The sequence below is a fragment of the Prionailurus bengalensis genome, chromosome E3 (assembly GCF_016509475.1).
Source record: "Prionailurus bengalensis isolate Pbe53 chromosome E3, Fcat_Pben_1.1_paternal_pri, whole genome shotgun sequence".
NCBI classification, from domain to species: domain Eukaryota; kingdom Metazoa; phylum Chordata; class Mammalia; order Carnivora; family Felidae; genus Prionailurus; species Prionailurus bengalensis.
Window position 1 is genome coordinate 37,954,059 of NC_057357.1, and position 26,942 is coordinate 37,981,000.

General features: G+C 53.0%; 1 protein-coding gene across 4 annotated transcripts; it reads left to right on the plus strand.

Annotated features, from left to right (window-relative positions):
- The first annotated feature begins 1,372 nt into the window (after positions 1-1,372).
- Positions 1,373-26,273, plus strand: CDIP1 (cell death inducing p53 target 1). Of its 4 annotated transcripts, none has more exons than XM_043560682.1 (6): positions 1,373-1,492; positions 22,806-22,883; positions 23,353-23,457; positions 23,559-23,714; positions 24,543-24,816; positions 24,926-26,273. In XM_043560682.1, the coding sequence occupies exons 3-6, from the start codon at positions 23,373-23,375 to the stop codon at positions 25,035-25,037; spliced, it is 627 nt and encodes a 208-aa protein (XP_043416617.1). In that variant the 5' UTR covers positions 1,373-1,492; positions 22,806-22,883; positions 23,353-23,372; the 3' UTR covers positions 25,038-26,273. The 4 variants fall into 4 exon arrangements, with proteins under 4 accessions (XP_043416617.1, XP_043416618.1, XP_043416619.1 ...); XM_043560683.1 differs by lacking the exon at positions 1,373-1,492 and adding an exon at positions 1,723-1,831; XM_043560684.1 differs by lacking the exon at positions 1,373-1,492 and adding an exon at positions 2,393-2,417.
- Positions 26,274-26,942: the final 669 nt, after the last annotated feature.

The following is a 26,942-nucleotide window of genomic DNA, read 5'->3' on the forward strand; positions in this document are numbered from 1 at the left end:
ATGTGGCTACTGAGCCCTGGGAATCTGGCTGATCCCAAATGAGATCTGTTTCAAGTCTAAAAACACACTGGATTTCCAATACTTAGGGTTGGAAAAAAACCCATAAAATATCTCATGGATAATTTTTTATACTGACTAAATACTGAAAAATAGTATTTTGCACGCATATTGGCTTAAATGAAATATATTAGTAAAATTAACACCACCTGTTTCTTTCTACTTTAAAAAAAGTTGATTTATTTATTTTGAGAGAGTCAGAGACAGAGTGAGTAGGGGAGGGACAGAGAGAGAGGGAGAGAGAGAATCCCAAGCAGGTTCTGTCCACACTGTCAGAGCACAGGCCGACATGGGGTTCGAACCCATGAAACTGTGAGGTCACAACCTGAGCTGAAACCAAGAGTAAGATGCTTAACTGACTGAGCCACCCAGGCACCCCACTTTCTACTTTTTTTTTTAATATGGTTAGAACTTTTAGAATTACATATGTGCTTGTTTCTCAGCTTCTTTTGGTATAAACCATTTTCCACATGGCAATCATAATGATTCCTTAAAATGTCAACTGATCATAAACAGTGGAGTCTCATTATTAGTGCTAGTTATATTGTATGAAGTCACTGTAACACTGGATTAGCGAGTAGTGAACTACCACTCCTAGGAGAAATACAGGGTAGGGTTCCTGCCAGCATCCGGTCACATTTGCATTAACCAATCAGTACATAACCATGTTTTATGAGTGTTTCTATCTAAAGACATCTTATTTACTCTATGCTGCTGATTCAGTAACACTGAACTAACAGCCAACACCACTGTAACATAACCGTAACAGTTTTTCTAACACAGGTATTTTCTCCTGAAGGCACATAACAGCCTTTCTGTGCTTAGGAACACTGGACGGTGCTTTGGGGCTATGCTCAGACACCATTTTAAACAGGAAAATCAACAAAAAGCGCAAGAAGGCAAAAGACGTGGTACTAAACATACACAAAGACACGACTTCACGGTATGAGAGCTAAAATAGGGCAGAATGTTGCCTTAACTGACCTCAGCTTGGCCCCTCCACACCAGGCATCTAAAGCTTCTCCCATTCTGCGCACATTCGCAGAACTCACAGCACCTCCTCTCAATAAGCATTTGTTGACTAAATAATGGAAGGAAGGTGCACCTTGCTTGGACGGATGCCCTGGTGCCCAGAAGGTGGGAGGGAGCGCTAATTGGGTCCTTCCCTTAGCTTCCGGCTCCTCTTTTGCTGGACACATTTATCCCGGCCCTCCCACGTGTCCAGCCTTCGCCGAAGCGCCTCTGCTCACCCTGACTTCACCAGGGATCGTCACGTGTTGCCAGAAGCCCCGCCCCCGAGCTGACCTCATGGCTCCGCCTCTCACCGTGACGCCCTGCTCCAAAGCCTACCCACCTCCTTCTGACAGACGCGCGACGGCGAGCTGCGGAGGTGGCCGTTCCTGCTGCTGCGGCCGCAGCGGGTGCCGCGGGGTCGGTGAGTCGCCTCGGCTACTGGAGACAGCTTCCCAGGGAGCCTCCCCCAGGAGCAGGGCTGGGCGTTTGCGGCCCCCGGGGGGAGGGGGGATGACCTCGGACCGCGGAGCCCCCAGCCCCCGCCTGCGGCGCCTGCGCGGTGCATGTCGGGCACTGTGGTCTCCCCGGCCCGCGGAGCGCGCCTCAGGCGCACAGACGGACTACATCTCCCAGAGACCTTTGGGCGGGCGGGGGGCGGCGTGCGCGCAAAGCCCCGCGGGGCTGAGGGTCTCGTCCTCCCAGCGCCTGGACCCCGGCCTGTTTAGGCGTTCGCTCGGCCTCGGGCGCCCGGCCTCCCGAGGTAAAGGGTCCCCGGGGGCGGCGCAGCGGGAGCTGATGCGATCCAGAGCGGCCCTCGGGGTTTTGACGTCGCACCGTCGCTGGGTTGGCCGGCTCCCCGCGGGGCTGTGGTTCCAGCTTCTCCAGGCCCGGGCGGGCGCCGGGGCCCGGTGCCCTGGGGGCTGCCGGCCCGCTCCTCGGGGTCCTGCTCGCTCATCACCTCTCGCACATCCCCAGTAGGGAAGGTCGGGGAAATACCGTCTCCAGCTTTACGCGGCGGCTGTGTCCTCGAGGAAAGGGGGTCGGGGGCAGGGTCCTTGTGACGGAAGCCCCTGCTGAGCTCCTCGGTGACCTTGGCAGGCCCGAGGGGCCCGCGCGCCTCTCCCTCCCCCGCCCGTCCCCGCTCGCCGACGTCTGTAGGTCTCCGCGTCCGCGCCCGGCCGGAGGCAGTGACCTGGCCTGGCTTTGAGCCCGGCTTCGTGCCGTCGAGGACCTCGGTGTAGTTGAACTCTCACAGCTTTTTCTAGCCCGGCTTTGGGCACTTGTTCGTGGGTGTGCGTTTCTGTTTTCCTCTAAATGTTCCCAGGAGGCTTCTCAACAGGTGTCAGGTAAGGAGCTAGCGACTCTTGAGTTTCTCCTGTGTGGGTTTGAGATCCTCTGCCTCAGAATCACCAGGGCAGGGCCTTTGTTAAAAGGGTTGGTTCCTGGGGGCAGCCCCCCCTCCCCCGGGTTCTGATTCAGCAGTTATGGGATGTGCCCAGGACTGTTTAATAAGCTCCCCAGCTAATTCTCAGTCACATTTGGGGTTGAGAAGCTTTATCAAAGTGAAGGACGGAGGTCCTGGGGCAGAGCATTTATACCAGGTTTGTATGTAACCTGGTCCCTCCTGCAAGGCGGGCAGTGCCAGGATAAGTGTGACCTCTCTCCTTGGCACTTGGTTTCTTATCTCCGGGCTGACTTAGGAGTTGGGTGGGAGGAGGTGTGCCAGCTCTGCCTTGCCCTCAATTCCCACATTTAATTATGAAGATTTTGAAAGATACCTAAAAGTTGAGAGAACTTTACGCTGAATGCCCATAGGCCACCACCTAAAATTTAGAATATTTTATTGGATTTTATCACAAATCTAAGCAACAGGCCACCTTGTTTGTTTATGTATGTCATAGTCAGTGTGGACATCAGTCTGTGTCCCTCCCAAATAGTTAAACACGTATATAATAGAGTCGTAGAATCTTGCGTGTTGTTTTTTAACTAACAGAAGCCCTGGGTGTTGAAGGTTTATCTCTCTGTCTCCCACCCCTGTGGAGCTGAAGGAGTTTCGAGGTTTTTCCTTAGGATAGGCCCGTGGAACCAGGAAAGAACTTTACACGTGCTCTTACAAAGACTTGGAAAACAGCGGCCCATGGCTCCAAAATCACTAAGAGCAGAAACATGGAGTGTGGGACGTAGAGTAATATGTCAGGGACCAAAACTGTTTTGAGGGGCCACGAATGAAATGTATCCTAATAGATTGCTCCGGCATATCATGCCAGCCATAGTGATAGGTTGTCAGCCTGAATACTCTGTCTCTGCTCTTCACAGAGTAAGCTTGCTTGGTTTGAGCCTGCCTGTTTGGTGTATTTTCTAAAGCTCCAAGGGAACAGCGCTGCATAGCCCAGTTGACAAGCTTTGAGTCCCCTGGGCTGAGTACTTTGTTCTGTAGCCACAAACACCAACCCTTAATCCTTTCTGGTTGTCTTGAGAGGGAGAGAAGTGACCAGTCCTGTGGAAATTTGTCTCCAGTTTCAGAAACACCATTCAAAGGGCATGCACATCTTTTTATCCATGTAGGACACAGGGGACTGTGGCGGTTAGAGTCACGGCACCTTGTATTGATGTTTGTGTCCTTACATGAATGGAAGCGGTCACGCTGGTGGGAAGGCAGCATGCAGGGGGAGCTTCGCAGCTAATGTTGGCCTTCAGTGGGGAGGAGAGAGGAGAGCCAGGCTCACAGGGGTGGCGTGAGGTTTATTATGCCTCCACAAAGGGATTTGGAAATGGAGTGTACAGAGGGGGAGCGTGCCAGTTTCTAGAACCCCACACACGGCTTCCGGCTTCTCATCCTTGCAGTCGGGACTCTCCCAGGCACGTCTCCCCAGGAGATGGGAATACTGCATTGCAATTTAGTGCTGCAGAGGAGAGGGGTGCTGGGCCTGGGCCTGTGGCAAAGCGTCTCCCCGGAGAGGGCAGCCCACCCAGGGAGAGGCAGGTCTGGTTGCTCTTGAGCCTGCAGACCAAGCACCTCTCCTGCTCTGTGAGTCATCAGGTTCTGGTGACAATGGTGGGGTTCTGGGGCCAGTACTGTCTAGACTCGGCAGACCGTGCTGGGGACACTTCTGTCGCTTCCAAGCTGTGTGACCGGGCATTTGCCCTCCCAGAACCTCACTTGCTACATCTGTGATAGGTGAAAAGCAACACCCAGGTGAGATAGTCCTGTGTCTGTTCTCACTAAAAGATTAGTGTCCCCTCATGTCGGACGAACTAAAACCAGCACAGAACCATGCAGTGCAGGGTAAGGAAGTCCAGTGACCTGATTGCTTCCATAAAAGTGGTTGTGATGTTTTTTGGGAATGTCGGATCAATTTTCCAGAAAGCGTTTGTCATCGTCATTTTGGTGCTCCTTATCCATGGGTACTATGAGCCCCTTCGTGTCCCCTTTGTGGTCTGGCCACTGGGAGTCCCAGCACCATTGATTCTTACCACGAGTTCTCATGAAAGTCCAGTAAAAACTGGGGATGTGCTGGATACATGATGTGTCCAATAAGTGTTGATTCAGTCTGAATTCACACCTTTTCAATGTCTTTGTTTTCCCTTGAAGGAGAAATAGAGGCCAGGGAAGGCAGAGGAGGTAGAGAGGGCTGAAGGTGTGTCCGGGGTGGGGTCTGGGGAGAATTCGAACCCTCTGTTCCTCCGGGAGGAAGTGAAACTTGTCACAGTCCTAATCAGTATTAAGGGCAAAGGTCTTAGAGGCTGGGGAGGCAGCAGCGAATGCAGCTGTGTTTGCAGGGAGTTCTCTCTGCACCTGCTTTGGGCCCACCTGGCAGCGTCCTCACCTGTGTTGCGTCTCACAGCTGAGGGATGATTCGGAAGATGGCCAGATAGTGGCACAGCAGGGCTGAAGGGGGTGATGCTGAGGGGAACATGGGCTGTCCTGGCCTCATAGTGAAAAGTGCTCCAGGGCATTGCCTGTGACTCTAGAAAAGGGGTCTTTTGGATTTTTGACCATAAACAAAGGCGCTTTCATCAGGAAATCAGGGACTCTATCTCTGCTACGGCTGTGTTCTGGCCCCGTGGCTGTGGGTGGTGGGCATTTGGGCCAGGAATAGCACAGGAAACCTGATTAGGCTGACCTCAACCCTCACGGACTCGCTTATTTTGTATACCCATGCCAGGGGCTGGGCAAGGCCTGTGGGGACCCAAGTGGGAGAGCCCCCCCAGTTGCTCTGGTTGGGAGATGAGTAAAGTGTGAAGGGAGTCACAGGGAAGGCAAGGGGTCCGGGGAGGTGTGTGGAGGTTGAGGGAGGGTTCTGGGTAGGGTCCTTTCGTAGGGGTGGGGTTTGCTTTGTTTGGAGAAGAGCGCATTGCAATCTGGGTGGCTGCAGTAGAGTGCAGTGGAGAGACAGGAAACATGGGGCCAGGTCTAGACTCTTCCCCCTTAGACCTTGACCAGTAGGTGACAAAGTGTATCTCAGACCTTTCTGAACCATGACATTGGCAGGGCTTGCCAGAGCAGGGCCAGAAAAGAGTCTGGAACACCTCTCAGACATCCGTCTTGGGGACGGGGGCACTGCTAATGACATAGGGCCTATGGGATGGGGAAGAGCCCCTGCCCAGAGTACCAGCCAGGCTGCATTACTTATCCACCGAGTCAGCCAGTATTTGACGTGCTTCCCAGAGCTGCGGAGATACTGGCCCCAGACCCTGTCTGTGCTATCCGGGAGCTGCTGGTTCTGCTGGGGAAGCTGAGCCCTTGACCCTAGTGTTCTGTTTCCCCTCTGCTCATGGTGACTCTGGTGTCCCAGGCCTGGAATCCCTACCCTCCTTCCTGCAGGGCCCACATGGCCTGAAGCCTCTCCAGTGCCCTGACCCACAGAAGCCCCTTCTCACCTGGAGCACCTGCTGTCCTGGGTTCTCATCTGGGTTTTGCTCAGTATCTTTTGCAAATTCTTCCTGAGTGTGAGCTGGCTTGGTCGCAGGATGTGCAGCTCCCTGAGGGCGGGGACCACAAGATGAGTGACCTCCATGGAGGGGCCCATGAAATGTTGGCTGAATTAAGGAGTGAAGAATCTAAGTCCCTTGAAAGAAAGAAAAGACAGACTTAGATAGTGACAGCTGTGCTGGTAACGCTGGCCCTCGCCGGTCCTGGGAGAGTTCCGCACTGCTCCAGGCTGGAAGGCCCCCTCGGACCCCTTCTCACCTCTTGGACTCTTGGGGCATTCTCTGCTGTCTGAGACTCAGGCCTCGGTTTCTGTCCTGTATAGACAAGCTGTGGTTATGTGTATTTCTGTGTGCATTTACCTGCTTTGCCTGTCCCATTTCTCTGTGGCCCCACTCAAACTGGCCAAAAAGAAGGCATGCCTCCTACAGGTGGGGGCTGAGTGCTAAGGGTTCCCAACCTCTAGCAGCCCCCTGTTGATGTCAGGACTTTGGGGACCCACATTAGTACACCAGGCATCGTGCAGGAAGTAGAGAGCCGTGGGACAAACGGACAACCTGATTTTCCAAGCCCTCCATCTCACTTGGAATAAAAGTGGATTTCCTCTAGCTGCCTGAGGACCTGGCCTGCCGAGGGCCGGTCTCTCTGCCCTCAGCTCCTCCCACTCTGTGGGCACACCGCAGGTCTCTGCACTTAACCCTCTTTGCTTGGACCTTCTTTGCACAGCTGTGCATGTGGCCTGTCCCATCTTTGGCCTGAGGGCTGCCCACTCTGAGAAACCCTCCCTGTTTAAAATTGCATCCCTGTAGCACTTCCTTCCCTGTTCTGTGTGCCTCCATGGCATGCATCACTGTCTGACAACTGTAATCTTTACCTGTTTCTGTGTTCTATCTCCCCCCAAATGTAAGGTCTGTTAGACATGTCTTTCCCCATCTTCAGGGCGTAGGTAGTGCCTGGCTTATAGGTGTGCTGGGTGTTTATGTATTGAAGAAAGTTGCATAGTGTGTCTGCATTTCAGCTGTCCTGTCTTTGTAAGGGCTGGGCTGGTAAAGTCCTGAGGTGTAGGGACCGTGGTCTGCGTGTGCCCTGGTGCTCCGTGAAGTACAGGTAATACATTGTTGAATACAGGGTTGAATTCCCAACTGAACATTCAGTGGCTGGGTTCTAAAGTCAGCTGGTGGAGCAGACACCTCATGGTCCACCTGCCCTGGAGAGGCCTTGAGTTGTCTGTGAGCTCAGAGGCTTGCAGGAACTGGGCTCCTAACGAGGCCGCGCGTGCTCCCACGTTCTGGTCCTCCCCAGCCCAGCCTTCACTGAGGGAAAAGCAGGGGGACTGGTCAGCTCACTTGAGTTGTTTTCTCTTTCAGTTCTGGGTGAGTGAAATCCCTGTAAACTCATGGTGGCATCCCTGTGTGCGCAGCCCTCTGTGGGAGTGTGGGATCCGCTGGAGCATACTTTTGAGTACGTGTGAGAAAAGAGACTGGGCTGAGACCAGTGCGTCGAATGCACATCGGGCACAAGGCCGGACCCCTCTCCGAGAAGCTGGGCCGGCTCGCAGTCCGAGAGCAGCTGGGGGGGGGGGTGGGCGCTGCCTGTCCTTGCCCATCACTAGCTGCGGCACTGCCCCCTGCCTCTGGTGGGTGTTTAGGCGATGTTTGAAGAGTAACGAATGTCAGCTGAGACTCTGGACTTTGTGATCTGTGATGATATTTCTCGCCTGAAAGGTGGTCTCTAGATGTGTGACTCATAGAGAAGTATGCACATGGCCATAAATAAGGCAACTCCAGATATAGTGTGAGCTCCCATTTTCCCAAGGAGAAGATCGAAAATAGTTCTTCTGTCCCAAGTGGCATGAGTAAACTCTTTGGGCCAGATGTCCGTTGACAGTGATAGGAATTTCGTTAACCTTCCATATACTGTTTCTTGTAAGGTAATTCAGAATACGGGTTAGGTGTATTCCTCACTCACGAGCGGAGCACTTTTGTTCCCACTCTTCCCTTTCACCTTTGTGGACATCATGTCGTCGTGGACACCAGCTCCGCCTGACTGGAACGCTTCAACTGGAGAGCGTATCCCTGGACTGTTCTGGTTTCTCAGCTTTTTCCATTGATCCTGCAACATAGCTTCTTACTGTGTGCTCCTCAGATGCTTGTCTCTGACAACATCCAACCATTGCAGTGGTCTCCAGGAAGAATTGCTCATCTGCGACATGTCGACTGGTTTTGGCTTTTTTCACTTGGTGCCATCCAGACGACCTCTAGCAGCATGTCACGCTGGCACTGGTGAGGTTGTTGCAACTCCTGTTCTGCACCCAGCAGTGCTTTGTTTAAGATAATTGGGAGAATGCCCTGGAACAGGAAGGATGTAAATGATGTACGAATACTTCCTCACTGCTCTGGGCAGGGAGACCTGGATAAGGTCTGGTTAAGCTCCCCTGCTGGGCCAGCAACGACGCTATAGTCATTTGTGTCTGAAGTAAGATTCTTCCAGCCAGGTGGCCGTGACTGTCGTGGCCATGTGGCTTGGTTGCACGTAGGGCCTCGTGCTTTTACACGGATCAGAATGGTATGTCTTGATCTGAGATAACTGATTAAAATGGAGTCAATGCAAAGACTGCTTTGTGTCAGCTCAGTGCAGGCAGAGGTAAGGATTCTTTCTTTTCAGGGCTTCATGGTTGTCTAAGTGATGGTTCTGTAGATTCTTCCTGCTTCTAAAATTAGCTGGCCCTTTAGTTCACAAGCCCTGCCTGTCGGACAGGTGCAGATGACTTGTTTATTCATTGGGGGCTGCGGCTCTGTTTTCCACCCTCGTTCCATCCTCCTTCTCCTCTGGTCTGCGTTTCCTCCTCCTCCTCTGTCAGGCTCCGGAGGCCCATCCTGCCGGGGGGCACCTTTGAAGGCGGAGGAGATGCTGGACCACAGGTCAGAGGCCTGGCCTGCACTACCAGCGCCTGCCCCAGCTGCTGGCCTCAGGCGAGCCCAGTAACCTTGTCCGTCTCGGTTTTACATGCGTCCATTGGGCTCTTCTTCCTGCCCTCCTCTGCCACGTGACCTGCTGGCTCCCCAGGCAGGGTCTCTGAGGTTAGAACTCCCTTGGATAGCCTTTATGTTCCAGCTTACGGGTCCGGACCCTCAGTTTTACTGGAGGACGCAAGGTGCCCTGGTCCAGAGAACCGGCTCCTGCTAGCAGACTCTTATGGGACCAGCGTGAAGACCGTCACACCGCTTCTGAGAGGAGAGCTGGGAAATCGACAGTCCTCGGGTGTGCTTCTTGGACTATTGCTTTTCCTGTAGGCAAAATTCAATTACAATTGGAGGTATCTTTCAGGATTGAGGAGGAATATGCCTACATTTATGAGCCTTTTGGGGAAGGAACCAGTCAAAGGAGCCGCTCATCCTAGAAAAATTAGAAACTACAGGTAAAACTTTCAGTATGTGTGTTTGTTTATAAACAAGTGATCCAAAATCTTATTACCTAGAGAAAACAATTCTTCACATTTGGTGTGTAATTTGTATGTAAATATATATCTTTAAAGTAGAATCACAGGGTGCCTGGGTGGCTCAGTTGGTTAAGCATCCGACTTCGGCTCAGGTCATGATCTCACAGTTCTTGGTTCGAGCTCTGCTCTGTGCTGACAACTCAGAGTCTGGAGCCCGCATTGGATTCTGTGTCTCCCTCTCTCTCTGCTCCTCCCCCACTCATACTCTGTCTCCCTCTCTCTTTCTCTCAAAAATAAACATTAAAAACTTAAAAAAAAAAAAAAGACAACCTTTCTACCTCTGAAATGGGTCTGTATCATGTTCTGGGGCGAAAAATATTATGCTGTATGGATAAACCACGTGGGTAACCAGTCCCTTGGGTGGAACACAAGATGTTGATACATACAAACACTTTGCATGTGACTCTTTGCTCACGTGTTCACTTATCTCTAGGACAAGTGCCTTGAAATGGAATTAGTCAAATAGAATGAAGAGGTAGCAAAATTGTCCTCCAGACAAGCCCTACTAACCTGCTCTGCTGTGGCCCGCGTGCTCCTGACACTCGGGGACTCAGAGTGGTTTGCCAAGGCTTTGACAAGAATTCAGCATGATGTAAATTGTACAGTTATTACCGTTGTCATCGTCACAGCTCCTGAAGATCTTACTGCTTTTTAGTTTAGACCCATTCTTTGAGTCGTGTCTGTCTGCCTTTTGATTTTGCTTCTAAGAGCAACCAGTGTATTTTCTCTCTTTTAATTGTGGACTTCTCATGCTCTGCTTGCGGCTCCATAAATACAAGTGACATGAGCAAGAATTTGCGTTGAGCACCGTGTGACAGGCTCTGAGCTGTGTGCTCCTCCCAGCCTCATTTATGCCTCTGCACACGTCTGCGGGGGCAGGGGCGGCTGCTGCCATGTTACACATGAGAAAGCTGGGGGACCAGACGGTTGGTGTGGGGTCTGGCGCCCGGGCACCGGGTGAGGATTCTGTCCTTTCAGCTCAACCTGGGACTTGAGGGCGCAGACCTCCCTGTGAAAGGGCACCGGTGATGGCTCGTGGGGCCATTGGCTTGGGCTGATGTACTAGCTGTTTGGCGCGGTGATCGTGATCAGGGAGGAGCGTGCAGGCTGGGTGGGATGAGAGAGGCAGATGGGAAAACCAGATCTGCTTTCTGGTCCTTTCCGTGTCTTTAGCTTGTTTTGAATATTTAGAATTCCCCTGGCATCAGATAAGCCCCTGTTCACGTGTAAAAATACGTCGTTCGCAGCCACCAGCGATGCTATCTGAGGGAAGGATTGTCTGTCATCCCGCCTCCATCGGTAAGAACAATGGAAATGGGCCACAGGCAGGATTTCCCAGGCCCTCTGGGGCTAGAACTTGGCAGCTCAAGGGCCTGCTTGGTGAACCTGTGCAGAGGCTAGAGAAAGCCAAGTCCATGGGAAGTCCACGATGGGAGCTTTTCAGCTATGGACCACTTGTCGACATACCTTCAGCCTAACTAGCACTGTACCTTCTTTTAAAGCATTTTTAATGTTTATTTTTTGAGAGAGAGAGAGAGAGAGCGAGTGCACGCATGAGCCAGGGAGGGGCAGAGAGAGAGGGAGACACAGAGTCTGAAGCGGGCTCCAGGCTCTGAGCTGTCAGCACAGAGCCCGACACGGGGCTTGAACCCACGAACCATGACATCATGACCTGACCCCAAGTCAGATAGTTAACTGACAGAGCCACCCAGGTGCCCCTAGCACTGTACACTTTTTTTTTTAATTTTTTTTAACATTTATTTATTTTTGAGAGACAGAGAGAGACAGAGCATGAGCAGGGGAGGGGCAGAGAGGGAGAGAGGGAGAGAGACACAGAATCCACAGCAGGCTCCAGGCTCTGAGCTGTCAGCACAGAGCCAGATGTGGGGTTTGAACCCATCAACTGTGAGATCATGACCTGAGCCAAAGTCGGATGCTCAACCGACTGAGCCACCCAGGCACCCCAGCACTGTATACTTTTAATGACACTTGTATTCCTTCCTTGAGAATAATCAACTTGAAATTTACCAGTCACAAGTAATTTCTGACTGTAGTATGAGAATTGCTGGAAAACTAGCACTTCTGTTTCTCTTTGATTACTGGAATTAGGTCTGGCTGCATTTACGAGGAAACCCAAAGAAACCAACTTAAAGCAAGTTTGTTTCTTTCTCACACGGAAGAGACGGGAAGTGGTAATCTCAGTGCCTGCATGGTGTCTCTGGGCTTCCATGCCCAGGGTCACCTCGTGGTCAAGCATGGCTCTGGGAGCTGCTGCATCCATATTCCAGGCAGCGGACAGGAGGGCAGGAGGACGAAAGGTGGCTCCCTTCTAGCACCTTCCTGCCAGTCCTTACATACATCACTACTCTATGACTCACTGGCCAGAGTGTAGTCGTGTGGTCACAGGTGACTGGACAAAAGGCTTGGGAGTATCTTAGCTAAGACGTTGTTGCCCTGAATAAAAATGGAGTGTGGTGGTCCACATAAGGAAACTGAGGCTCAGAGAGATTCAGTAACTTGTCCAAGGTCCTACAGTCTGTCATAGTGGGCAGGATGCCATTGAACCCTGTGCTCTCAAAACTTTATTGCTGGTTGAGAAAGAAAGTTGACATCTTTGTTCCTGAAGACTGAGTGGTTGGGGATGCGGGGCACCATTTAGGATCACAGGCCAGGAAAGAAGAGGCCAGGGCGCTGCTGTGGAGGTGCTGTGGGCTTCCCGGCCCTTGACCCTGCCTGTTGGTGCAGCTCCCCCATGGGGGTCCACCGTCTGTGTGCTCCGGCAGAGCAGCCCCCTGTGGCCGTGCAGCTTGAATAGGGGCTCCAGGCTGGGATCTGGCCACCCACAGCGGTGCGGCCTCTGTCCTTCACCTGTCACTCCCCATCCAGCCACTGCTCCCATCCCCTCCTTGGCCTGCTGGTCTCATTAACTCCACCTCCTCCTGGCCTGCTCGGAGAGCCATTCCCTGACCCCCAGAATGTGTCCAGTTTTTCTGTGCTTTCAAAGTCCCCTAGACTACACTGCACACTTTGTAATTAGGTTTGGCGTTTGGTGTGGTTATTTAATGCCTGTCCTCCCCGGTTGATTGTGAGCTTCTGGAAGGCAGGGACTGTGCCGTCACTTCCTGCATGCTACACAACTACCGTTGTGAACCAACAGTTGGTTACTCCCAGAAGAAGCACCGTCCCACCCTGCAAGGACCTCTGTGAAGTGGGGATCACACAGACTGTTAAGCCCAGCCCGGGGGGCTTGGGATAACAGAACAGTGCATGGTGTTGCCCCGGAAGTCTGTGACTGTCCCTGGCAAGTAAGTCCCCCGGTCATTGACACCTCCCGTTGGCCTCGTCCTTCCGTGGCTTCTCCATATCCATGTCTCAGTTCTCACACAGCCTCCAGGGAGGGCAGGTAAGGTTGGGATGATGCACTCACATGTGGGCCGGGCCTCCTGTGAGGGGGTTCAACAGGGGGCAACGCAGGCTCTCCTTCCCCCTTTTCTGGGTGGCTCTTGGACACCGAGAGGGTGTTTGGCTTGTGTACCCCAGGCCTCTAACCTTCCTGGGCAGCGGGTGCCCATCTGTCCAGCACGTGGGAGGCTGTGGGCAACGTGGAAAGCTGAGTTTCCCCAACAAATCCCAAAGTCCTGCTCCAAGCCAGGTACCTGGAACATGCATCCTGGGGACAGAGGAGCCCCTCTGGGGCCAGCTGGCTTCCTAGTGCCACTGCTGCCAGGAAGGTGGTTCCTCCAGAGGGGGGCAGTGTGCAGGCCAGCCCGCCTTCAGAAAGGTCCCGCAGCTGCTGCCGCCCGGCCACCTTGCCCCAGGCTTTCGGGCAGATGCCCAGAGTGTCCGGGCTGAGCACCCTTTCCAGGGGCGTCACTGCCTGTGAAGGTGGGCCCTTTGGGAGCAGCCGTCTGGTACCTCGTACATAGCATCTCTTCAGGAGTCCCACGGAGCAAGTGGCCTCAACTTGGCTCTGTCACCAAGGAACTCTGCGGGGCTGAGCTACTCAGAGGGGGTTTGATTCTGAGACACCCCAGGATCCTGTGGGGAGCACACACCGGGACCCCCACAGTTGTAGGGGCAGGAGCTGTGTGGCAGAGATTCCGAGTCACCCCAGGATCCTGTGGGGAGCACGCACCGGGACACCCACAGTTGTAGGGGCAGGAGCTGCGTGGCAGAGGCCTTGGTGCCTGTTTCCTTTTCTTTCCTGTTGCAGGTTGTTCAGAGTGAACGATGATAATAGCAGGTGCCATTATTCGGTGTTCTGTGCTAGGTCCTGAGCTACTGCACACACCGTTGACCTTAAACCTTGCTCCAACCCCCCGAGGTAGGCATGCTTTCCTCTATTTACAAACTCTGGAATCTGAGACACGGTGAGGGCACACAGCTGGAAAGTGGTCAGCTGGTGTGAGCTGGTCAGATGCTTCCTGGAAAGCCCACGTCCCTGGGCGGGGCGGGCTCACCGGCTGGGCCACTCCGGCTCTCCCAGCTCTCCCTGGCCGTGGAGCCCCTTCCAGTCTGCGGGCTCCCCTAGCCCAGCAGTACTCAAGCGGTGATGTGTGCGGTCTCCTGGAGGCTTCCGGGAGTCTGACGGTCACAAATCCAGTGACGCTAAGACATGGTATCGCCCTTCTCAGCATGCTGGCTTTGGTTTTGTGGTGCAAAAGCAGCGAGGGCACCAAACGGCTGTTGGGATTCTGTTCACCACACCCATGACTCCTACGAGAGAAAGCAGTAAAAATGATTAATTTTATTAAATAATCCTGACCCTCGAGTACACATCTTTTTAACATTCTACATGATGAAACGTGACAGATCAATGCACACACCAAGTATGATGGATGCCCCAGGAAGAAGCACATGTATAGTCATTTGACTTGTGAGCTGAACTAGCTTTTTCGTGGTGCTCCACGTTTCCTTAAAAGAACGACTGATACACAAACCATGGTTACCTAGGCTTGGAGATTTAGTGGGCATTTTCTTCAAAATGAACAGTGAGCCCGCTACTTCAAGGAAAACAATTGCCCTCTGTTTTTAGAATTGTCGCCAGTGATAAATTTGTTCTTCTGTTTGTGGCCAATGATAAAATGAACTTTCAAGGGGAAGTTAGAATTATGAGAAACTTGTATCTGCCACTGTGAGCTTGACAGTTTCCCATTAGTTACAGACTCTTCTGATGAGATTGGAGGTGTTACAGTGTGATTTGAGTGTGGGGAATGCTACGTAACGTAAGGTGTGTCCCCGCTGTTAGTTCTACGTAGTTGGGGCTCCGTGTTTTCCAGATGAGCCACGCGTGCCGTTAGAAGCCATGCATGTGTAAAAGAGCCATTCGAAATGCAGAGTAGAAGAATGAATTGTTACCAGGCATGGGAAAAATTCACTGAGGATTCAGATTCCATATTGTAGCTAACCTTTGAGAAGGTACCACTTGTCAGGTTTGGCTGTGGTATGGAAGAATGTCCACAATTACGGATCTGAAAGGACTATTCCAGATACTTATCTGTGGGAAGCTGGATGTTCTTTAGTACTTCAACCAAAACAACATAGCACAGCCGACTGGAGGGAGAGGCAGACACGAGAACCCAGCAGACTTCTCGTAGGCCAGAAATTAAAAAGGATTCCAAACATGTAAAACAATGGCGGTTGTCTCATTACAGTTGTTTAGGAAGGTAGTTGTTTGGGAAGGTAGTTATTTTAACTATTTATGTTGACATGTAATGCATTTGTTGTTTTTTAATGAATTAATAAATTTAAAAGTCCTCATTTTTCATTTCTAGTATGGCAAGTATTGGTAGACCACAAAAACAAAACCTTTTTGGAGTCCTCAATAATTGAGTGTGAGGGAGTCGGGAGACTCACAACACTAGAGAACTGCTCTTGCAGGCCCCTGGGGAGACTGAGGTCACAAATTACTCCTTCTGGGCACTGTCCTCCGCCTGTGCCCCTCCTCCGTCCTCCAAGAGAGCCCTCTCATGCAGAGATGGGTCTTTGCACCAGGCATTCTGTCCCTGCCCTGGGTCTGGGGTCCTGTGGGAGCAGGGCTGGGTAGCTCTTGGCGGTGTGCGGGGGACGGTTCAGGTCTGCAGGAGTGTGTCCTGTGGGCCTGGGCCCGGGTCCACCCAGCTCCCGTGGGAAGCCCGCCTTGGATCAGCAGCAGCTTCTGCAGCAAAGGGTGAACAGTTGGGAGCACAGTGGATCTCAGAGGCATTTCCCAGGGCCCCAAGGTCTTGTGCTTGTAACTCCTCCCTGTGATGTGAGGGGACAGAGGAAAGCAGCTGAAATTGGTGCACCAGGAGGTGACTGCCTTCTCTGTGTCACCAGGGACCAAAGCTGCCCATTGCTGCTCTGTCCTAAAAGTGTATTCTTTTCAAGATTTTAGTCAAGCAAATAATACAGATACCTCTTTGTTTAATAGATGTGTGTGTGCTTGCGCATGTGTGTAATGAAAGAAGTCTCACCTCTCTTGACCGTGACTGCCAGACTTCAACCCCAGAGACGATGATCTTGGTCTGGGTGTTTCTTCTCTGTCTCTTTGATTTATAACGGTGCACACACAGAGACAGACAGCTACACCTGGGTGGGTTTTGCTTTTGAGGGATGTAATTATAATTTCACATGCCATCCAATCCACCCTTTTAAAGTAAACAGTCTGGGGTGCCTGGATGGCTCAGTTGGTTGAATGTCCAGCTCTTGATTTCGGCTCAGGTCATGATCCCAGGATCGTGGGATCGTGCCTCAAGTCAGGCTCCATGCTGAGCGTGGGGTCTGCTTAAGATGCTCTCTCTCCCTCTGCCACTCTCCCCCGATTGCAGGCTCTCTCTAAAATAAAGATAAAGTGCCCAGTTCAGTGGCTTTAGTATGTTGAAAGAACTCTGCCACCTTCACCACTGTCTGATTCCAGAGCCTTATTGTTCCCCCCAGCAGACGTGTGTTTTGACCCTAAAGGGCTCTGCTCCCCTGCACAGTGAGTCTGCCAGGCACGTGTCATTATCACTGTTCATGCAGCCTGGTCAGGAGGCAGGGGTTCTAGTCCCAGGAAGACCGAAGCTCACAGAGGGTCTGTGACTCGCTCAGGGCCACCGGCTTCAAGGCCAGAGCTGACTCCAGACCTCCACACTCTCCTTGTATGCCCTGTTTTCCCGTTAACCGGTGACTGACATGAGGCAGATCCTTGCCGTGCTGTGAATGGGAGAAGGGGGTGGGGTCTTGGGTTCTTGCCTTCCTGCCCCCACATTGGAACCGTGTCCTGTCCTTGGAGCTATCCCGTTCCTCATCTGCTTAAAGTATTGTGTTGGATGCAGACAGGGCCTGGGATTGGTGGGGTGGAAGTAGGGGTGGTGAGGCAGTAAGACAGTTTTGCTTGGTTTCATGGCCCCACAGCCTAAAGCCCCTAGGAGGCACCTCAGGACATCATTTCTTTCCTCACACCTGGGGAAGCCTCACTTGGCCCCTCCAGCTCATCAGAGGAGAAGCAAGAACCTGTCCATGGGCGTTAGGCCTGATTATTCTCTGTGGTACGGCTTAGGGTGGAACCCACCTTGGGGTGCAGGGCAGAAGTTTGTATTCTGCAGTGGGCTTGCGCTGAGTGCCAAGTGGGGCCAGGCTCCAGTGGCTTCTGGTCCAGCAGGTGGCACTCAGGACTCCACGGGGCTGAGGGAAGCTGTGGGCAGCTTTGCAGAAGGGGCCTGGCTCTGTGCCCGGGAGATCCATGCCGTCCCCCCGAAAGCCTTAGCACCTGCTGCCCTTGGGAAAGTGAGATCACGGCAGAGACAGGCCAGCCGTAGGTCCACAGACAGACAGACGTGGAGGTGGCTTTCATCTCAGTTTAGGGTGACTTGAGTAATTCCATTCTACGTGGACGCACAGTGGGTCCTAGCCTATGTTGATTGTGGGTGTGGGGGCCAGGCTGGGCCTCAGGTGGCCCCATCCTGTCTCTCAGTGGGCCAAGAAGCATGTGCAGGCCTGCCCATGCATCTCTTGCCAGCGACCACTCGGGACCTCTCTCCTGGGCATACTGCCCCCGTCCTTTGGGGCTCTCCTGAATCTGTCCTCAGCTCCCCAGGGCCTTACTGTCCTGTGGCAGGCCATGGCCCTTTCCATTCTAAGGGTTTTCTTGCCGATCTCAAGGAAATGAGTGTGCAAAGAATCACAGTGGACAGTGCGGGGGGTGCTGCAGGCACAGGGTGTATCTTACAGTCCACAGCACCTTCTCAGGAGTCTTGAGCCTTCTAATTGATGAGCCACCTGGCCCAAGCTGCCTCCCTCCCCCAGCAAAGGTCAGGACTGTTACTTCCAGGGCAGCCTCAATCCTGAAAATGCAGTCAAGGGGACACTGATGTCCTCTGTCATTTTGACTCGAGGCTTCTGTGACCAGGTGCCAACCAGTAACCTAACCTCCACCCTGCACACATTTCCAGATCCTGCTTAGTTTCAGCCTCTGGAAAGCAGCTCTGTTTCCCAAGGGTCATTGGCTTGTAAAGTAGGAGCTGTTGGGGCTGGGGCATCACTTTAATCCAGGACTAAGTGGGAAATCCCTCAGTGTCCCTAGACCTTCACTGGAAAACAGGGAAACAGGAACTGAAGGGTAAAGAGAAGCCATTGAAAACACCTGACACCGTGATTGTAAGGATGTGTGACCCTAGGTGTGACAGGAGCGTGCTTACTTTCTCAAGGTGGGGGTGGTAGGAGGGCTTCCCTGTGGGACTGAGGGGGACAGGTTAGCACCCATAGCAAGCACCCCAGGAATGTCCAGAGACTGCCTCACCAGGTCCTCACTCAGGAACATCTCTTGGACTTCTGAGGTTGTGCAAGGTGTGGGGGGGTGTGTGTTCCTGGAGTACACTGCCCTTGAAGCCTGCATGGGGCGTGCCCCTGACTGGGGTGCCTGCACTGTGACTCTGTGACATGACCACTTCGTTTAAGAGTTGTCCTTTTTGGGGGGCACCTGGGTGGCTCAGTTGGTTAAGCGTCTGACTCTTGGTTTCAGCTCAGGTCATGATCTCACGGTTTGTGAGATTGAGCTCCGCATCTGGCTCTATGCTGACAGCACAGAGCCTGCTTGGGATTCTCTCTCTTCCTCTCTGCCTCTCCCCTGCTCACTCACTCTGTCTCTCAGATAAACAAACTTAACAACAAAAAGAATCATCCTTCTTGTGTGATGTGCTTTGGCTCACAGAGGGCACCTCTGCTCCCGTATGGAGTCCTGGTGTCCTGGGTGCCCCATCTCTCTGCCCTCACACCCGTGAGCTGCTGGGGACCGGACTGGGAGACTGAGAGGCCAGTCTTGGGTTTCCGGGACTGCATGTTGACTTCACTGAGCTCCCAGGACCCCTGGCCCCCAGACCCCCCTCTTCTGTTGGGAACTGCAAACCGATGGGGACGGGGTCTGGTGGCCTTCCCTAGCCTCTGGTGATACATGCTCCGACCAGGGTGTGATCTCAGATTACACGTTTGCGTTTGTAGCTTAATTTGAGCAGTGTGCATTTTTATTGGAAAACTTGTGCTTTTGGACATGTGGGTTGGGTTTTTTGTTTTTTTTTTTTTAAGATCATAGCAGTCTTACAGTTTTTATTACACCTCACATGATGCAGTTTTGTGGCATGCACATTGGCTTTATATTGGGAGGCGCTGGGGGGTGGAGATTGAATTCCAGAAAAGTTGATGATCCGTTTTTCAGAAACCTTTTTCCATACCGAAGGGGCCTACCCCAGTCTCTGCCACAGGACACAGTTCCAGAAGGCAGCTGGAAGATGGTTTGGTTTGGATGTAGAGGGGAGGGGAGGGAGTAGGGGTAAGGCAGTGAGACAGGGGAGCTACAGAGCCCTGCTGTGCAAGGGAGGCATGGAGGCAGGTGGTGGTACAGTCTGTGGCCTGAGTGGCAGTGTCCCTGTGCACACTGCAGGTGTCCATGTGGCTGGCAGCTGTGCCTGCTCTAGGAACAGCGGTCGACTCAGTCGGGTGGGTACCAGGGGAGGGCCTTGCCCTGTGTCGCGGGCTCGTGCCATCATTATGATGGTGGAATTCCAGAAGCAGAATCTCGTGCTCTCAGAAACCATGGAATTAGATCTAGTGATGGTGGTGAAAAGGCAGGCCACTCTTGTGTCTTCAGAGGTGGCACAAGTGCGCATGTGGCCCCGGGACACGGGGGTGCTTGGAAGACCCAGGCTGGTTCCTCTCTCCCAGCACCCGAGAAGCTCTTCTTCCTGGCCGGGTCCCTGGTGAGCTGGGACCTGGAGATAGACAGTGGTGCCACCTCAGGGGCATCCCAGATGGTTGTAGGATAGGAGTTTAAGGCAAGTATTGGCCCATATCAGAGAGACTTAGCGTAATACAGAGTGTTCCGCCGACGCAAGTCAAGTCTCTTAAGGAAAGCTGCCTTTTCCTGCCGTCGGGAGGGCGCCTGGTGGGCTGGTAAGGATCCCCAGGCCCAGCACACACATTCCAGTCCTGCCTAAGCAGACCTCGTGTGATGCCCTTTAGAGACTCTGTGGCCTCCCTTTCTTGACCGTGCACTATTGAAATTCTCCTGCAGGCAGGGTTGGTTGGTGGGAGAGTCGTGCCAGGGTCCTAGACTTGACTCTACCTCTTATATGTCATGTGACCTCAGATAAGTCTCCTCCTCTTCTTATATGCCACATGACCTTGGATAAGTCCCCATCTTTTCTTGGTTTCCATGTCTTTAAAGGATTATTAGAAGTAGCAACTCAAAAGAACAGGTCATAATATATAAACTCTTGGGAGATGTTCTGCTTCATAGTGGTCAAAGAAGTAAATAACCAAGTTGTCATTTTAACATTACACATTAGCAATTAACAGTAGTATCCAAAGTTTGTACTGTAAGTTGCCATCATCCTTCCCAAAAAGCACAAAGTGGCCATACCCTTGGACCTAATAATTTCACTTCTGGCAGGTTTGACCAAAGGAAATAACCCAAGAAAATGAAAGAGTGTTAGCCAAAGGTTTTCTGTCTCACTGTCTTTTTTTTTTTCCTGAAAGTAACAAGAAGCCTTCTAAATTTTTTTTTTCAACATTTTTTAAATTTATTTTTGGGACAGAGAGAGACAGAGCATGAACGGGGGAGGGGCAGAGAGAGAGGGAGACACAGAATCGGAAACAGGCTCCAGGCTCCGAGCCATCAGCCCAGAGCCTGACGCGGGGCTCGAACTCACGGACCGCGAGATCGTGACCTAGCTGAAGTCGGACGCTTAACCGACTGTGCCACCCAGGCGCCCCAACAAGAAGCCTTCTAAATGCCTTAATAAGGGTTGATAAACCGTGATGGGCCCATTTTAGGGAATATTAAAATTGATGGTCGTGGTGTCTTGTAAGATGGAGAAAATACACGTGATACACATTAAAACCGTCACACCAGCAACTATATAAAAATATGGGTGACTATGCATAAGACAGGCAGGGATATACAGAGAGACTGGCTGCGTGAGATCGGGCAATTTTTTTTTAATGTTTTGTTGACATAATCAAATATCATATGATTTCCCCATTTAATGTGTGCGGTTCACTCTTGTATTTTTAAAATTTTCTTTATTTTGAGAGAGCACAAGCTTGAGCTGGGGAGGGGTAGAGAGAGGGAGAGAGAAATAACCCTAAGCAGGCTCTGCATTGTCAGTGTGGAGCCTGATAGGGGCTCGAACTCTAGAACTGTGAGATCATGATCTGAGCTGAAATCCAGAGTCAGAGGCTTAACCGACTGAACTACCCAGGCGCCCCAATTCACTGGTTTTTAATATATTTTGCAACCATCATTACTACCAGTGTTGGCAAGGAAACCAAAAGGAAACTCCGTATTCATCACTCTCTGCCCACCCCTACCTCCTAAGCCCTGACACCCATGAATATGATTCTTGTGTCTGGATTGGCCGGTTCTGGATGTAAGGAATCACACCGTATGTAGCCTTTTGTGTCTGGTCTCTTTCACTGAGCGGCCTGTTTTCCAGGTTCATCCAGGTTGTAGCATTCCACTGTGGGCACACATCAGCACATGTACAGTTGGGCTATCGACCTATCAGTGGTTGGATGCTGTCAGTTGCGTACGTTTTTTGGCTACTATGAGGAATGCTGCTGTGAACATTTGTGTACAAGTTTCTGTGTGTTTTCCCCGTTCTCCTGTATACACACCTGGGAGGGGAATCACCTGGGTCATGTGGTAATTAACTGTATTAACCTTTTGAAGAACCACCAGGCAGTGTAAAGGTGCTGTGCTTTCGTGTGCCCCACCCCCAGCAGTGTGGGGGTTCCAGTTTCTCTACATAATACTTGTTACTTTCTCGTTGTGGTAACAAGAAATGGTACCTCATTGTGGTTTTGACTTGCATTTCCTTTTGGCTAGGTGTTCAGCTTCTCATGTATTCATTGAATATTTGTTTTTATCTTTGGAGAAATGTGTATTCAGATCCTTTGCCATTTTTTAATGGGTTTTTTTTCTTAATGAGTTAGAGTTCTTTATATAGATATTGTAAATACAAGTTCTCTAGCAGGTAGAGGATGTGTAAAAATCTGTGCCGTGTGCAGTCTCTCCACTTTCTTGGTGGTGCCCTTGAAACCCAAGCTTTTAATTTTACTGATACCCATTTTATTTCTTTTGCTGCTTGGACTTGGTCTCTCAGGCCCTGCCACTGATGTGTGAAATTTAACGAGGCTCCAGGCTCCCTCTGCCCCCCGTAGGGTCGTCTGGGGCCCTTCATCCCCATGTGGCTCTGAACTTCACTCGTGGGCCTCTAGGACAGAGATGGTTTCACTGCATGTCTCTCTGTCCTGTTTAGAGTTAGTTCCTATTATTTTATTTCACTTAAAAAAACATGAAGCCCTACTTCAAAATGCTAATTTCTAGCCTTCTATGCTGGGCACAGTGAAAAGGAAGGGCCTTGCTGAAGGAGACAGGATGCCAACACAGGGCAGGAAGGCCCCAGGTTTCCCCTTTCTCCCCAGGGCCGAGCAGCAGGTGCTCAGGGAGCCTTGGGAGGGAAAGAAGTGAGGGAAATGTTTCACTCTGCATCTTCTTTCCTACCCATCCTCAACAAGCACAAGGGCCTCTGTGCCGCATGCACAGCGGCTGTGAGAGCTGGGGAGTAGGGAGACGCCTGTTCTCATTTCTTCCTGCAGTGGCTGCGGGTCTATGGGGGCCAGTCTGAGCCTGCTGGGGAGGGACTTGGGACCAGACGCGGAGAGGAAGGGGACCTGAGTGGGTGGGCAAGTGGGAGGGTGCTGTGCTGGGAGGGGCGGAACCAGCCCCGAATGGGGGAGGGAGTGTGGCTGAGGCCTGCCTCTTCTCCCCCGCCCACCCCCCAACAGCTCCCCAGAGGCCTGCGTGTCTGCGTGGCAGTGGAAGGAGCCTCTCCTGCTTCCCCTTCTGACTGCCTGGGATTCGAGGTAACAATCTCCCAGATCCTCTCCCACAGGCAAGCCACGCAGTGCTCCGGCACGGAGGCAGCTTGCTGCCGTGAGGGAGGGAGGGAGGGTCTGCCTTACCATGTTCTGCCCTCACAGGGCACCCTTGCCCTCTGGCTCGGATGCAGGGGCATGGGTGATGGTGCAGGATGGTGGCTTTGGGCCTGGCATATCCTTGGCAATGGTGGGGCATCTCCAGGGCCTAGAGGGAGCCCACTGACTCCAAACCCCTTTCCTGAAGGAATTAGTCCTAGTCCATAAGCCCTGTCCCCACCCAGAGCACGGAGATTTACGTGGAGGAGTAAAATAGACTCGAGCTGCAAGGGCAGGGCACACCTGTGGGAGCACTCACGGGAGGCTATGTGCTTGGGCTCCGAGGACGGTCACAGGCCGATGCCAGACCAGCATGCAGAGGCTGGGAGCTTGGTTCACGTCTGGGTTTTTGTTCCAGGCCCAGGAGAAGCAGCAGAGATGTCCAACGAGCCACCCCCTCCTTATCCTGGAGGCCCCACGGCCCCCCTTCTGGAGGAGAAGAGTGGAGCCCCACCTACCCCAGGTAGGGCTCAGTGCCCCTGACGGTCCCAGCTCCTAGAAGCTGGTGCCTGACTCTGCAGCCACTGCCCTCTGAGCTCCCTCTTCCTGCCCTTCTCTGTCCAGGCCGCACCTCCCCAGCTGTGATGCAGCCCCCACCAGGCATGTCGATGCCCCCCGCAGACATCGGTCCCCCACCCTATGAGCCACCAGGTCACGCGATGCCTCAGCCCGGCTTCATCCCCCCGCACATGAATGCAGACGGCACGTACATGCCTCCAGGTAAGTAGGATAGGGGAGCACAGGGTCTGCCCTGCCCAGCACCCAGTGTGTTATCTGGACTGCCATCCACCCTTTGGTGTAGGCAGGTGGTCTGCCTGCCGTGTGTTCTCTAGTAAGGGGCGGGGGGGGGGGGGCTGCCTCTCAGTGTGGACGGTTGAGGGGTGGGGCACAAGTGTCCTAGAGCAAGGCGCTGCTGTGCAGGTATTGTGGGCAAACCATGTGAGCCCTGGGCCCTGCTGGGGGTAGGGTTAGCTCCTGGGAAGGCTCCTCAGGCCTGTGAGAGGTACTGACTCATGAGTGCTGCAGGGGCCTCTCCCTGCCAGGGCGTGGAGTCTGGTGGAGGTCTGGGCTCCTGCTCACCCAGCAGTTCTCCAGAAGGACTCCTCAGGCTGGAGAAAGTCCCAGGGCTCTTGCACAGGCGGCCCCAGGTATTTCAGTGCAGGATCTGACGCTGGTGGGAAGGAGAGCCCTGTGTGCGTGAGAGGGGCTTGGGCTGGTGTGCGGCGAGGCTTTCCCTCCTGTGGGACACAGCGCCCCGTCCCCTTTGTGCCAGAGGCAGGGAGCACACACATGAGGTGGAGACCAAGGAGAGATGAGGCCTTCTCCCAGCTCTGCCACGTCTGGCTGGACCAAGTAGCTGCTCTGTCCTGGTGCTCACAGGGTCGGGACCAGGAAGGGCTGGGAGACTGTCATGGTCACCTTGGCCCAGGACCTGGTCCCTGAGGCCTCATTTTGTGTCCTAGGGTCCTTGGGGCCTTGTGCTTACCTCTCACGTGGGGCAGGTGGCAAGCCAGCCACGTCTTTGTTCTGTTTTCTGTGCCATTTCAGGTTTCTACCCTCCTCCAGGCCCCCACCCACCCATGGGCTACTATCCACCAGGGCCCTATCCGCCAGGGCCCTATCCTGGCCCTGGGGGCCACACTGCCACAGTCCTAGTTCCGTCAGGGGCCGCCACCACGGTGACGGTGCTGCAGGGAGAGATCTTTGAAGGTGCGCCTGTACAGACGGTATGTCCCCACTGCCAGCAGGCCATCACCACCAAGATCTCCTATGAGATTGGACTGATGAACTTCGTGCTGGGCTTCTTCTGCTGCTTCATGGGGTAGGTGGTGTGGGCGCCTAGAGGGTAGGGGCTGGAGTAAGCTTGGGTGCCCTGGGTGCCCTCAATGCCTTCTCCTCTGACCTCCCTGCCTTCCCGGTCTCTGATTCAGGTGTGATCTGGGCTGCTGCTTGATCCCTTGCCTCATCAACGATTTCAAGGACGTGACGCACACGTGCCCCAGCTGCAAAGCCTACATCTACACGTACAAGCGCCTGTGCTAACGGAGCCGGGACTGGACTCCCTGCTGTCAGTCTGGCCCCCTGTGCTTCTGCTCCCCTTGCTCAGTGGCTCGCTTCCCCGCTCCCATTTGGGGATGGAAGCCGTTCCACCGGTCCCCTGGAAGTCCTGTCCTTTCTGGCTTGCCCTTCCCTGAGCATCTGACTCTTCGGCAAAAATTCTGTTGGATTTAAGGCCAAGGGTCAGCGAGTGGCAGGGGGGATGGCACTGAGCCGCATGTTGCTGGTTTGCTTGGTGTTTGTGATGAGGAAGATAAAAGTGGGAAGGGTCTCCTCGCACAGTCTCCCTGCTGGGGTCTCTCTCATTCCTCTTCTGTACAAAGTATAGATTTGGTCCTGACTCTCCCTGGGACCAAAAGCAGCCAGAGCAGAACTGGGGCCTGCACTGGGGCTGTATCTGTAGCCACGGTTATTTTTGATCTGCTGGGCTGAGAGTGGGGGAGTGGACCCAAGCAGGACAGGGACATAAGGCCTGGCTCTGTTTTGGGGTGCCAGAGGTGGGCATGAGTATTAGAAGGAATGACTCTGGCCCTCAGAACTCAGAAACTCAACACCTTTTCCAAGTGCCCAGGAGTCACCTGGGGTAAGGTAGAGAGGTTAGCACACCTGCAAATAACGGGGTAAGCAGTTAAGGCTCCCGCTTGCCAAGAAGGGACTTGCCTCTGGCCCCTGCCCAGCTCCCTTTCTGGCCACCCCTCCACAAACCAATCTTTGCTAGTGCCAGAAGGAACGCCCAGGAGCCTAGCTCATCTGCCTATACCACATCCTTGCTGTGTGTGAGCAAGACCTTTGCCCAGGGGCTGGCGTAGCCCGGCCAGGACTGGAGGGGACAGGGACCGCTTCGCAAACACGCTCAGATTTGCAGTGTGTTCATGGATCCTCTTCCCAGTAAATGCTGGGCCCCTTCTCCTGGCTGACTTGCTGTCACTGTGCTTGTTTCAGCAGCAGGTACTGCAGCAGGAGCAGCTGTGGCACTGGACTAGGACAGGCTGGGGATGAGGAAGGAGCAGCCACACGTGGCGGAAGTGCCCTGGTGGACACCTGCCCTGGGCCTGAGCCCACACTGTATTTCCTGGTTTGTCTGTGAACTTGATCACGTGGACCGCTGTACCCGCCGCCCCTCTCCTCGTCTCGCACTGCCACTGCATGGCCTCCTGTCACTGTGAATCATGGCTGCTCTCAGTTTGTAGTTTCTCATTAAATTGGCCCTTTCACTCCCCTCCCCTGGGCCTCTGCTCTCTTGCCTGGCTTCCTTCTTCAAGGGAAAGAGGGTGGGGCTAGAAGTGGTCAAAGGGCAGGGGCTTGAGTCCTCAGGGTCTTAGCGCTTATGACCCACTGACTGCCCAGAGAAGACAATAAGCCACTTGGGAATCCAGTGTGGAGGTGGACGAGCCCTGGGATGCTAGCTGTGACCTGGCTGGGATACGAGTCCACTTCACTGCACTGTAGGGTCACCTTACTGTCTCTGATCCTGGTCTCACCCGTCTCCACACCATGGCATCTGCCCACACGGTCTGCAGGCTGGAGCCCCCTGGCTTGAGCTCAGGGTCATCCCACCCTGCAGGCAAATACCCTCGCTCCCTTAAGCAAGACAGCAAGCCACTGGGGCTGAGGCTTCTGGTCTGAAGGCTAATGGGAGGTAGGCAATCGGCCCCCAGGTTGAGCCAGCTCCTTCCCTACCCCTCATCTTAACTGTGAAGTGGGTTGGCTTGGTCACGAGTTGAAGACAAGTTTTCCCCACCATTTAATCCTTTTTTGAATAAAAGTTTTGCAGATCCTCAAAATATAAAACAGGAAACAGATTCCTATCAATAAAAGTATTTAAATTCACATTTGTATTTTAGACCATGAATTGTTACATAATGCTCTTGATCCTTATTTATAAACAAA

Excerpts from the sequence above, each read along its gene's own strand:
- CDIP1 (XM_043560682.1), top strand. The coding sequence starts at position 23,373 with ATGTCCAACGAGCCACCCCCTCCTTATCCTGGAGGCCCCACGGCCCCC. Across the intron at positions 23,458-23,558 it reads TGGAGCCCCACCTACCCCAG|GCCGCACCTCCCCAGCTGTG; the intron begins GTAGGGCTCAGT and ends TTCTCTGTCCAG. Across the intron at positions 23,715-24,542 it reads CGGCACGTACATGCCTCCAG|GTTTCTACCCTCCTCCAGGC; the intron begins GTAAGTAGGATA and ends GTGCCATTTCAG.